This window comes from Octopus bimaculoides, chromosome 9, assembly GCF_001194135.2.
Source record: "Octopus bimaculoides isolate UCB-OBI-ISO-001 chromosome 9, ASM119413v2, whole genome shotgun sequence".
NCBI lineage: Eukaryota > Metazoa > Mollusca > Cephalopoda > Octopoda > Octopodidae > Octopus > Octopus bimaculoides.
The window spans coordinates 17,399,079-17,413,259 of NC_068989.1; the positions used below are offsets into that span (position 1 = coordinate 17,399,079).

The 14,181-nt window shown below is 37.8% G+C and overlaps 1 protein-coding gene across 1 annotated transcript in view; it reads right to left on the reverse strand.

Moving 5' to 3' along the window:
• Window positions 1–1,034: 1,034 nt before the first annotated feature.
• LOC106872609 (HEAT repeat-containing protein 3) overlaps window positions 1,035–14,181 on the reverse strand; it is a 41,552-nt gene continuing 28,405 nt past the window's right edge. The window contains exons 12-18 of the mRNA XM_014919648.2: window positions 12,112–12,174; window positions 10,044–10,120; window positions 9,132–9,268; window positions 7,682–7,776; window positions 6,110–6,259; window positions 3,585–3,758; window positions 1,035–1,197 (exon numbers count right to left, since the gene is read on the reverse strand). Coding sequence (XP_014775134.1) covers window positions 1,054–1,197; window positions 3,585–3,758; window positions 6,110–6,259; window positions 7,682–7,776; window positions 9,132–9,268; window positions 10,044–10,120; window positions 12,112–12,174 — 840 coding nt within the window. The 3' untranslated portion in view covers window positions 1,035–1,053. The remainder of the gene's footprint in view (window positions 1,198–3,584; window positions 3,759–6,109; window positions 6,260–7,681; window positions 7,777–9,131; window positions 9,269–10,043; window positions 10,121–12,111; window positions 12,175–14,181) is intronic.

Sequence of the window (14,181 nt, forward strand, 5' to 3'; positions counted from 1 at the left end):
GAGAGTGGGTGCTTTTACGTGCCACCGGCACGAAGGCCAGTCAGGCGGTACTGGCAACGGCCACACTCAAAATGGTGTATTTTATGTGTCACCTGCACAAGAGCCAGTCCAGCAGCACTGGCAACGATCTCGCTTGAATGTCTTTACACGTGCCAGGAAGGCGATGCTGGGCACAGGTACAATGACGGTTTCGCTTTTGCTTGCCCCAATAGGTCTTTGCAAGCCGAGTCTCGTTTCCAATGAAGGAGACGACGTTGGCATGGGTGCCTGTCGTCGAATTTAATTCGATCAATTAATCTCTCTGTCAACAATAAGAATTTGTACCTATGTTCTTAGTCCATGAAGAATCAAGCTTTGATTCCTCTACGACTTGTCTCTTGTACACTGCACACATCTATTTTGCTCTAGCATCTCTGCAATCTCTCCAGACTTATCTTTCATTGTGCCAATGCTGACAGGAAGATTTCCAGTTATGGATAGGTAGTGTGCATCTAATACTGTTACAGAGTAGCTAGTGGAGGCGGAATGGCCCAGTGGTTAGCGCAGCAGACTCGCGGTCATAGGATCGCGGTTTCGATTCCCAGACCGGGCATTGTGAGTGTTTATTGAGCGAAAACACCTAAAGCTCCACGAGGCTCCGGCAGGGGATGGTGGCGAACCCTGCTGTACTCTTTCACCACAACTTTCTCTCACTCTTACTTCCTGTTTCTGTTGTGCCTGTAATTCAAAGGGTCAGCCTTGTCACACTGTGTCACACTGAATATCCCCGAGAACTACGTTAAGGGTACACGTGTCTCTGGAGTGCTCAGCCACTTGCACATTAATTTCGCGAACAGGCTGTTCCGTTGATTGGATCAACTGGAACCCTCAACGTCGTAAGCGACGGAGTGCCAACAACAACAGAGTAGCTAAATAGTACCACTTTAGTGTAGCAACATAACTACAATATCAGTTAAATGTATTAACATACATAATTTGCTTTTTATAGTAACACAAGGAAACATCAACAAATATAAGACTGAACAAAATTAGAATAAATTGAACAAAAAAGATTTATTTGTTACAAGATACAGTTGTCTGTTGAGAAGTAGAAGCACCGAGTGAGGACTTGTATTTAATGAAGCGTATCAAGTTTAGTTTGGCAGTGCTTATCACAGGGTCTTTGTATTTCTGTTTCTGTGAACGGGAACCAACAGCCTGAAAGAAACAAGGTGACTTATTAGGAATCTAATTAAAAGGTCTAATTATACTCTTTACTCTTTTACTTGTTTCAGTCATTTGACTGCGGCCATGCTGGAGCACCGGCTTTAGTCGAGCGCAAATCGACCCCAGGACTTATTCTTTGTAAGCCTAGTACTTATTCTATTGATCTCTTTTGCCGAACCGCTAAGTTACGGGTACGTAAACACACCAGCGTTGGTTGTCAAGCGATGTTGGGGGGACAAACACATACACACAAGCACATACACACACACACACATATATATATATATATATATACGAGAAAAATTAGCAGATGGATGTTGTTGTTGTTTAAAAAATGTCAGCTACAAGTACCTCTGGGAAAAGCATGAATACTACTTCTAACAACAAGAAGGCTACAAGCAAACTTTGGATTGCTTTTAGTTTTAGCAATGTTACTATATTTCCTCTTTGTAAATAAGAGGGTTTGTGCCACTATAAGAATTTTGGCAAATGTGATATAATGTATTTTGATCTGTGTGCTAGTGAAAGCACAGTACCAAAACTACCATTACTAACTGAGCTGAGCTTAGAAATTTGTTTTAATGGGAACACTTTCTGCATGTGTCCAAATGTTTAGATTCCTTCCAATCTATCCTATCACACTGCAGTAGATGCAAAACGAAGAAAATAATAAATTTTCCCTTGTACAATTTTCTTTTGAATGAACAACATTATCTAATACTGGCTTCAAATTTTGGCACAAGGCCAGCAATTTTAGGGGAGGAAGTAAGTCGATTACATTGACATCATACTCAACTGGTTTCTTTTATTCTTTTTATTTGTTTCAGTCATTTGACTGTGAGCATGCAAATCGACCCCAGGACTTATTCTTTGTAAGCCTAGTACTTATTCTATCAGACTATTGCCAAACCGCTAAGTGACGGGGATGTAAACACACCAGCATCGGTTGTCAAGCGATATTGGGGGGACAAACACAGACACACAAACATATACATACACACACACACACACATATATATATATATATATATATATATACGATGGGCTTCTTTTCAGTTTCCGTCTACCAAATCCACTCACAAGGCTTTGGTCAGCCCGAGGCTATAGTAGAAGACACTTGCCGAAGGTGCCATGCAGTGGGACTGAACCCAGAACCATGTGATTTGTAAGCAAGCTACTTACTACACAGCCACTCCTGCGACTATTATTTTATCAACATCGAAAGGATGAAAAGCAAAGTTGATCTCAGTAAAATTTGAACTCAGAACGTGAAGTTGGGAAAAATGCTGCTAAACACTTTTTCTGATGTAGTAATGACTCACCATTCTGATACAAGTTATTATTAACATATTAATGTGGTAAAAAAAAAACAAAAAAAACAACTACATATACCTTAGAATCCAGTGAATGTGTGAGAATACCTATAAAATATAATCTGGGTTACGTGTCCACCTAAACCAACGTTTTCAAATACTTTTTATTCTCGGGGTACCCTTGACATATATTTGATGTCTTAAGGAACCTCTATTGAAGAGTTAAATATCTTTATCCATCTTTTTCTCTCTCTTTCGTAAATTTCGTAAGACATTAAATCATAAAAATGTCTTTGAAAGATTTAGTACAAGGAATGTTTAAAAGATTTGGTCTAAACAAGGTCTTTCCTATCGGGTCTATATACTACTTACAGATACGAGGATTTCCCTATCAGAGGATTTACGCATGCATGCATAATAAAATTATGATTATTGATCTTAAAAAAAAAATACATTCGCAAATAATTGACCTACTTATCACTATTTCCCCTTGTGACCTCTTGCTGAACCCTAGGGTTCCAGAGAACCTCAGTAAAGAAATATTGATTTAATCTGTGGAAGTTTATAAACTGAAGATGAGATATGATGAAATGTTCTTGTGGTTGTGTGGTAAGAAGCATGCTTCTCAACCACATGATCCTGGTTTCAGTCCCACTGTGTGACACCTTGGGCAAGTGTTTTCTACTATAGCCTTAGGCCAATCAAAGCCTTCTGAGTGAATTTGGTAGACAGAAACTGAAAGAAACTCATTGTATAAATATGTGTGTGTGTGTGTCTTTGTCCACCTCTACCACTTGACAACTGGTGTTGGTGTGTTTATGTCCCTGTAACTTAGTGGTTTGGTAAGAGAGAACGATAGAATAAGTACCAATCTAAAAAAAAAAGTACTGGGCTTGATTCAGTCAACTAAAAGTTCTTCAAGGTGGTGCCCAAGCATGGCCGCAGTCTAATGACTGAAACAAGTAAAAGGTAAAAGACAACTGGTCTTGAAAAACCAGAAACTAGATTATTTAACAGTATACCTTGATATATGTCTTACTTCAATAAAAAAAAGTATTAACTTACATTGCCTTTCAGGGTTGATAAAACAGGCTTTAAATTATCTATGAGGTTAATTTCCTTTAGAACTGGATCAACTTCATCTTCAGCAAAAATGTCAAATATAGCATTGAGAGCTTCAGCAACAACATGTAAACTCTTATCTTGACAGGCTATGTTCATCAAAGCTATACCAATTGGCTGCAAAATGAAGCAACAATACTAATTTAGCAAATATTTACATATCATTGAGTAAAACAGTAGAATCCAAGGAAACTAGTGATAGTTTGTGTTAGCAGATAGTAGATGCAAAATGTTCAAAGTGAAATAGATTATTTTGCCATGAGGAAGGAGAGACAACATAGAGGAGAAAGAATTCATTTGTCTTACAAGAAACAAGGCAACTTCTCTTGTTATGGTATCACAATAAAGCGTAACCAGTACATTCTGGTACGGGGTTGGTGGCAAATGAAGATGAAGTAGGGTAGAGAAAACTTTTTAGTTTTGCCAAGTATATGACAATTTTCCGAGAAGGGATGGCATGATAAAATGCAGCTAGTACACTCTGTTAAGTGATTGGTGTTAGGAAGTGTATTGAACCTAAGAAACCATACCATGTAAAAGGCACCTGTGCCAGTGATATATAAAAGGCACCTAGTACACTGTGGAGTGGTTGGCATTAGGAAGGGCATCCAGCCATAAAAAAAAACCAAAACAGACTGGAGTCCAGTGCAGCTCTCTAGCTTACCAGCCCAGTCACACCATCTTACCCATGTAAGATGGTGTGACTATCTTCCCCACTTCTAGGGAAGTGGGGAAGATAGGCAGTAATTCTGACTATGATAACCAATCCAACCCAGCCAGCATGGAAGACAAACACTTAATGATAATGAGAGGAGAGAAAGTGTAACATTCTCAGTGGGGCCCTTTATCAGAGAGAGATGAAACATTTAACTCTGTTTAATGAAAAATCCTGCTTAACACATTAGACTTTTCCACTTCTGCAAGGCAAAATAACTTAACCTTTTAGCATTTAGATTATCCTGTCAAATGTTTCGTTTATTTAGCCACAATCATCATCATCATCATCGTTTAACGTCTGCTTTCCATGCTAGCATGGGTTGGATGATTTGACTGAGGACTGGTGAAGCAGATGGCTACACCAGGCTCCAATCTGATTTGGCAGAGTTTCTACAGCTGGATGCCCATCCTAACGCCAACCACTCCGAGAGTGTAGTGGGTTCTTTTACGTGCCACCGGCACGAAGGCCAGTCAGTCGGTACTGGCAACGGCCACGCTTGAAATGGTGTATTTTACGTGCCACCTGCACAGGAGCCAATCCAGTGGCACTGGCAACAATCTTGCTCGAATGTCTTTTCACATGCCACTGGCACAAGTGCCAGGAAATCATGAATTATCTTGCAGCTTTGAGATTTCAATGTTGTGATTGTATATATTTAGAATGACATTGTAAGGTAGGTGTGAGATACTGGATCTGACCAGCTTGAACATAAAACAAGTAAAATACTAGGGCCAGATGTGACCAATTTAAATGTACAGTGAGATTTTTATCAAACTTTTTCTTTTTCATAATGAAATACTAACATAAAGATTTAAACTTACAACAATTTACTTCATATTATATAAATTAACGATTAGAATTATCAGTATATGTGGTTTGTAGAAATAGAATACAAGAAACTAGGCTAATTTCAGTAAGAGAGATGGTAACTGTGTTCAACCTTATATACAGACATTGATGTCACTAGAACTTCTGTAATGAGTAATTCCAAGAATCCATTAGATAAATGGTAAGCTGAAATCAGGCTATTAATGAAGTAATCTAAAAGGAAAACCTTCAACTGCACCAGATAGTGAGGCAATTATAATCAGTACAAAAATAATTAGATTTTTGTCTGCCTAAAAAACAAAAAGTCAAACTAATTCTGCATCACTGACTGTAAATTGAGAATGCCAAAACTTTGTTCGTTATCAACAATTACAATGATTTCAGATTCAGCATAATTTTGATGGAAAATAACACAACACATTTAATACATCTTCTTTATTCTTCGGTAGAAAGTAAAGAACAAAAAAAAAAAAAAACTCTAGAAGGCTCTAACTACAGTTAAAAGGAAGACTGAAGGTTTGAAATGAGTCATTGCCAGGACTATGGTACAATGACATGCAAAGACCTGGTCTTTGATAACAAAACAGTGTCAATCATAAAAGTAACTATATTCTTTAATGTCTAAATATCTAAATGTCTGATGATAGCAAATGAGAATCAAGCTGGAAATTAAAATTCAAATAAAAGAAGGTGGTGGTGGTGGTGGTGGAAGAGTATGAAGAGGAGGAGGGAGAAGGGGTGAGAGGAGGGGAGGTGTACGAGGAAGGAAGGAGCAGGAAGAAGAGAAGAAAGGGAGGAGTGTAAGGAGGAGGGAAGAACGGTATGAGGAGGAGAGAGGAGGAGGTGTTTGAGGAGGAGACAACTTTTAGACTCAGAGCAACACAGACAAAATTACAGAATTTGATTGCTAAAACAAAGTTACCTTCAGTTCACAGTGAGTCGATGAATTTATTAGTAAAGTAGAACCAACTGATGATAAAACTCGAATGGAATTGATCCGGATCTGTTCATTTGGACTTTCCTGCATCTTTTCAAACAAAACCATGGATTCAGCTGACATTATATCTGCCAACTTGTAGAAGAAAATATGTATTAAAGCATTCTGTCAAAATGGTTAAATACAAGGTACAATCAGTCTGAATATAAGGCTTCCAAATCTCAACTTTAGGAATGACTAACATACAACAAAAGCAGGACAAATTATTAGCAGTGATGATCAGATTTAAATTATGCCTTCTAGTAGATGTGAAGTGGAGGCGCAATGACCCAGTGTTTAGGGTAGCGGATTCGCGGTCATAGGATCGTGGTTTCGATTCCCAGACAGGGCGTTGTGAGTGTTTATTGAGCGAAAACACCTAAAGCTCCACGAGGCTCCGGCAGGGGACGGTGGCGAACCCTGCTGTACTCTTTCACCACAGCTTTCTCTTACTCTTACTTCCCGTTTCTGTTGTGCCTGTAATTCAAAGGGTCAGCCTTGTCACACACTGTGTCACGCTGAATATCCCCGAGAACTACGTTAAGGGTACACGTGTCTGTGGAGTGCTTAGCCACTTGCACGTTAATTTCACGAGCAGGCTGTTCCGTTGATCGGATCAACTGGAACCCTCGACGCCGTAAGCGATGGAGTGCCAACAACTACAACAACAAGTAGATGTGAAATGAGTCAATCTAAGTAGGATTTGAACTCAGAATGCAAATAGACAGAAATGAATCTGTCATCCACTTTAAAACATAAAACCAGAGCTAGGAACTGAGCCTTACAATTTTACATTTATCTGTACATTGCTAGAAAAATAGAAGTCAAGAGAGTCCTAGCAGGATTTGAACTCAGTACCCACAAATTAAATAGAGTAACATATCTCATCAGTCAGTCAAGTGTCTCAGCCATCCTCACCACCATCAGTGCAAAACTACCACAATATATATATACAAGCAAAGAAACTCCTACATAGTCATTCAACCTGCTAGAAATAGCAATCAGATCTCCTTTGCAGGACTGAAGCAAAATATGGAATACTGCTCTCATGACAGAAACCAGCGCAGACGCCAGTCAGGTGGCACTGACATCGGCCACGCTCCAATAATAATCCTTTCTACTATAAGCACAAGGCCTGGAATTTGTGGGAAGGAGGATAGTCAGTCACATCAATCCCAGTACTTGACTGATACTTAATTTATCAACCCCGAAAGGATGAAAGGCAAAGTCAACTTTAGTTGAATTTGAACTCAGAAAGCAGCAACGGGTGAAATACCACCAAGCATTTCGTGCAGAGTGCTAATGATTCTGCCTTGATGATGATGATGATGATGATGATAATAACAATAATAATAATAATAATAATATAAATAAAATGTCAGTGTTTTGGTGCGTGATTTTTGGCCCACCCTGTTTATCAATGTTGATTCCTGAAAACTAATCTGAATTAGTATATCTTGGCATTTATGTCTGTTCTAAAGAAATGGAGAAACTCCCCAAGTTCATGTCACTACTCACCTTAATAGTTTTGCACTCTGCAAATTTCTGAGCCACGGCTGACAAAGCACTGCTCACAGCTTCTAGATAGTCAACATCACAGTTTATCTCTGAATCTGTCATATTAAACAGGAAAAGATGATCAGAGATTTAACTAACAATAATAATAATAATGATGAACTTATGGCAAACAATGCTCAGGTGCACTACAAGTCATCAGAAAAAGCAACCAAAACTACATGAACAGTAATACAGAATATATGCACAGGAAGAGAACTGAAAAACGTTTATATATCAGTAAAGATATAAATTGGAAAAGAAGCATCAAGAACAATATCATCATCATCATCATCATCACAACTGAACAAATTTTTTCACACTGGATTTAACCATGTAGACATTATAAGCCCAGATGCCAATCCACACACATACAGCAAAACACGTAGTTAAGTACTTTTCTCACAGGGTTAAAAATCCCTCATAAACTACATTTTCACTAAAGCTATCATCATATGTCTAAATATCAACCCCTTGCTGACCTCACCAGTTTGGGAGGGTTTGCAAAATCTACGGGCACTGGCTCTCCTCTTCAAACCAAACAATTATTAAAACTGAACTTGTTTCCAGCAAATATCTTTCAGATTCACACTCCAACTAAGAGTAATTCCTAATTCTCTTGTTTTGAAACTGATAAAAAAAATCTGAAGACCAATGATATTAAACTGGTGAAATTTTACCATCCACAAGTGCTTAAATAAAATATCATTCAGTTATCAATTGTGAGACATTGATTGACTCTAGTATTAAATCAAATTGCCAAGGAGAAATCATATTGTAATTTAGGAAAACAAAATGAGAGAGGGAGAAGGTAAAATTGAGAATCTGAGAGCATTGGTGGTGATCTGAAAAGTATATGCTAACATTAACCCTTTAGTGTTTAAACCAGCCATATCCGGTCCAATATATTCTACATGCTTTATATTCAAACTGGCGATATCTAGCTTCTCACACATAACCTACAGTGACATTCTCAAAATAAACAATCACATCATTGAAACATCAAAGCTATAAGATAATGCATGATTAATTCAAAACAATTTGAGTGAAAAAGTATTACATTTAACAGAGTAATCTGAACACTAAAGGGTTAAATTAAAGTCTATTTCCTTAACACTGTAAAGCGGAGATACCAGACTACTGACAAGATCTGAAGTACAAGGTTTACAACTAAAGTCACAGCATTTGTGTTGTGCGGTAAATAATGCTGTTTGTAAATCCAGTTTGTCTCTTTGAGACAAAACATAGGCAAGTACAGTTTACTGGTTAGTGGTGGCAGAAATAATATTTAGTCATAAAAACAGTTGCTCCCCCTTACCAATATGAAAGAAATGATGTAAAAAAAAACTAAAATGAAAAGAAATATTAAATAAAAAAAGTTCATGGTAAAAGAAAGCTATTCAATGTTGTTTACCTTGTTTCATGTGACACATACTGACAAGTCCAGTCCAGATGCTACGCAATCGTTCAATTCCACCAATAGTTTCAATACTAAGTGATGAGATCATATTAGCAGCACTGAGCAAAGCATGGACACGGAGTTGAAAAAGACTACAAACAAAAAAATAGGTTTGGTTTAATGAACATAATGCAACAGTAAAATGACTTAGGTATATTGTATCAATAAAACTATTTCTGCAACACTGCAGATTACAAAAATTTAAAACATAAATATGAAAGGAACATCTTTAAAAAACAAACGGTTACACACAGATATGAAGAATATAGCTATCCACAGACAAAAACATCAGAAGAGAAACAAAAATAAATTGAAATAGCACAGAATCATCATTTCTATCCAAAGTGTCTTATACATTAACTGTTTCTAATGATTTCCTTGAAAATTATGTTGAAAATTGTTATATGAATAGTATTTTTCTTTATGCTCAAAAGAATTCAGCTTTCTCCTATTTTTCTGTAATTTTATTCAACTACAGAACAAAAGATATCTGTTGATTAAACCATCACTAACTCTCTGTAGTTTCTGTTAGTTACTAATTCACAAAGTCAAACTTATATACGCATATATTAGCTATAGAAACATCATTATTTTCTAATACCCAAAGCCAAAATATAAACCAATTTAACAAAGTCAGCTCAACTCTTTTCATTAGCTTAACTTGGCTCAGAAAATTCACAGCAAACTTTTCTCTGGAGCAAAACTGAACATTATATAAGAAAACTCCATTTCTAAGTTAATCAAAAAGAAGCTAGCTGCCTTAAATAGAAGTTGGCCTGCGTATTTTAGCATGCAAACACACTTTCTCAGTGTTGGTTGGCCAGCTTGTTTAAACTAATATACAAACACACAAACTAATATACAAACCATTTGGCAATCCTTTTGTTTGGTGTATTCAAAGGGCAACTGGTTGACAATGGAGGACATTCGACTTTCTTTAGAACCTAGTTTCAAAAAGAGATTATCAATCTAATAAAAGAAAAATAATATTTGATTGAGATTATTACTTCTCTATTTTCAGTTTCACTTTAGGATTCAAACAAGCCAAACAGCTACTTCAATTATTTGTACATTCTTGAAACTCCATATCTTTTATCTTTTACTTGTTTCAATCATCAGACTGCAGCCATACTGCGGCATCCCTTGAGGAATTCTTAGATGAATGAATCAACCCCAGGACTTATTTTTCAAAGCCTGGTACTTATTCTGTCAGTCTCTTCTGCTGAACTGTTAATTTAGGGGATGTAAACACACCAACACTGGTTGTCATGCAGTGGTAGGAGACAAGCATAGACACAAAGACACATATACACACACTAAATAGCAATACATAAGTACCTAATACAGTACATCATAATTAGTCTTAGTGAGGTACTTTTCAAAAGGGCTCAACAAAAAAATAAAATAAATAATGAATTGTTTAAGGCTATAATAGTAAGTATATAGTGAAAGAACAAACAGAAAAAGAGACTATTGATATAAGGCAAGGTTGATATAAAGAAACTGATTTGTAGCAGGTTTTCCACAACAGAACATTGGATGTGTGTGGTTAAGAAGTTCACCCTGAAACCATATGGCTTCAGGTTTGATCCCACTGGACGCTGTGCAAGTATTTTCTACAAGAGCCTTTCGTTGACTATTAACCTGAGTGCAATTTGGTAGAAGGAAATTGTACAAAAGCCAATCATATATGTATGTGTGTGTTTGTATATATATATATATATATATATATATATACACAAACATAAAAAATAAAATAATAAATGCGCCCTTTTAAAGCCTGGCCTGGTTTCCTGGTTTCAATGGTGTATGTGTCCCCAGCTGGATGGGACGCCAGTCCATCGCAGTGTTACTCATTTTTGCCAGCTGAGTGGACTGGAGCAACGTGAAATGAAGTGTTTTGCTCAAGAACTCAATGCGTTGCCCGGTCCAGGAATCGAAACCACAATCTTACGAGCATGATGCTGACACCCTAACCACTAAGCCACGTGCCTCCATATATATACACATACATATATATATATATCATCATTTAACATCTGTTTTCCATGCTGGGATGGGTTGGATGGTTTGATAGGAGCTGGCAAAGCCAGGAGCCGCACCAGGCTCCATTATCTGTTTTGGAATGGATTCTATACCTGGATGCCCTTTCTAATGCCAACTCTTCCTAATGTAACTTGGTGCTTTTTACATGACACCAGCAGCAGTGCTTTTTACGTGGCACTATCACCCGTACTTTTTATGTGGCACCATCACCAGTGCTTTTTATGTGGCACCAACACTGGTATCAATTCTGTTGTTGTGTATGGGTCTTCTTGAATATAATATAGTGGACTGGTCTTACACACACAGAAATATATTTTATGTGTGTGGGTGTGGGCGTGTATGTTTATGCATTGATCTCCATTTATCTTTGCATTATCACCACTGGAGCAACAATGACATTTATGTCCTGCAATTTAGCAATTTAAAGTGCAAAAGACCAGGGGAAGACCAAGGCAAGTTGGTGTCAAGAAGTGTATCAAGACATAAAATACTGCTTTAAGTCTCAACCAGCACAGAGAAAGTGAACGTAAAATTGCTGAAGGAGGAGGAGGAGGAGGAGGGAAGGAGGAAGAAGGAGAAAGAGGAGGAGGAAGAAGAAAGAGGAGGAGGAAGAGGAGGAGGTGGAAGAAGAAAGAGGAGGAGGAGGAAGAAGAAAGAGGAGGAGGAAGAAGAGGAGGAGGAAGAAGAAAGAGGAGGAGGAGGAAGAAAGAGGAGGAGGAGGAAGAGGAGGAGGAAGAAGAAAGAGGAGGAGGAGGAAGAGGAGGAGGAGGAAGAGGAGGAGAAGGAGTAGTAGTAGTAGTAGTAGTAGTAGTAGTAGTAGAAGAAAAAGAAGAAAGTGGAGAAGGAGGAGGAAAAAATATAAGAAGGAAACTGATGACTCATTACTTACATGATTGAGAATATCAAATTTCACAAAACAATGGTGTAGTTCAGATGGAAGACAACAAGGAGGCTAGATAAAGGCAAAAATGAGATATGCATTAAAGTTTAATTACAACAATTAAAACTACTTCAATGTTTAAAAATAAATGAAAGTGAAGCAGAAGTTACTTAGAAATAATGAAATACAGTTAACAAGAAATGTCTTGAAAAACAGTTTTTAGCTGTATGTAAATGATAAATGAACTTTCAGGATTATACATTTCTTGTGTAAGTACCATTTTACATATTAACAAATAATTAAACATTGCTGAAATATGAGGAGGTACCCAGAAGTAACCCAAAACGTTCTCTGTGGGACAAGCCCATTGTAGATTAGGCTTTTGCAAATAGAAGCCATTTGATGCAACCCTCAGGCATCAGTCTGTCGACCAGTGTTATTCAGTGAAGTTGTACTGCCATGTGGTGCATCTATGTTTTGCAGTGCTTCTCCCCTGTTTGTCAATTTTTGCGATGGCTGAAATGAAGGAACATGAAATTCTGTTTTCTGCTGGGGAAAACAATGGCTGAAATAGTTGTCATGCTTCAAACAGCTTACAAGGATGCTGCCATGAGCAAAACAGAAGTCTACAAGTGGTTTTCATGCTTTAGGAATTGTCATTTGTCACTTGAAAACCAAACTCATTCAGGGCAGCCATCACCAGCCAACTGACCAACTTGTTGATATGACTGATGTGTCCTGACAAATTTGTTGACATGACTGGTGCATCCTGGAGCTCCTGCTAATAAATTTTGAGTGAGGATTTGGAAATGAAAAGAACTGCAGCAAAATTTGTGCCTTGCTTGCTCATGAAATGTCAAAAGCAGTCACGACTGAATGCAAATTGTGAACTGAAAAAACAGTTGGAAGTTGATCTGGTCGTTTTTTCAAAGGTTTATCACTGGTAATGAAAGCTGGTGCTACAGAATTTGCAGATGTGGAAGAGGTGAAGGAAAAACCGATGGAGGCATTAAAAGGCATCACTTCGCAAGAGTTCCAGCACTGCTTTGAAGAGTGGAAAACATGTCTAGACCGATGCATTGCTTCAAATGGAGATTACTTTGAAAGTGATAAAAGTGTAAGCATGTAAAACTAAGTGAATAAAATAATATTGTGAAATTCCAGTTTTTTGGGGGTACCCCCTTGTACATGCATCTTTTTCTTCGGTCATCACCACTATTTTTTTTTTTTTTTATGCCTTTAACCCTCCAACGCGGAGTATAGGCCACTTATAATTGAATTCCATGTCGCATAATTTTTCGCTTCTGTACTTATACTCTGCCATGAATGCCCCCCTTTCTCTAGGCCCTTTTGTGTTGATCTACGCCATGAATTCTTAGACCTACACCTCTTTCTATATCCATCCGGATTCCACTGTAAAGCACTTTTCGCTACATTTGATGTGTCTTTTCTAATTGTGCTACCAATCCACTTCCACTTTTTCTTAAATATTTGCTCCCTAATTGAAACTTGATTTGTTCTTTGCCATAACTCCATATTGCTTATGTGTTCGGGCCATCTAATTTTAAGTATACTATGCAAGCACCTGTTGATGAATGACTGTATTTGCTTATTTGACTTAACTGTTGTTCGCCATGTCTCAGCCCCATACAATAACACCACTATCCTTGTTTATTAATGAAGCCACCACTCACAGTATTAGTAGCAGTAGATTCCTATCTCACTTCTCTTATTTAGTTCTCCAACATTACTGGTGAGGTCCACAGTAGTGTTACTTGTACATAGTTTAGTAGTGAGACAGTTGCAGGAGAAATACCTAGCTAAGGATAAACCTCTGTACCTGGCTTTCGTTGACATGGAGAAAGCCTTTGACAGGGTCCCCCGATCCCTTATCTGGTGGTCAATGAGGAAACTTGGGATAGAAGAATGGTTAGTGAGAGCTGTGCGAGCCATGTACAGAGATGCTGCCAGTAAGGTGAGGGTTGGAAATGAGTACAGCAATGAATTCCGGGTAGAGGTAGGGGTCCACCAAGGTTCCGTCCTCAGCCGCCTATTATTTACCATAGTCCTCCAGGCAAT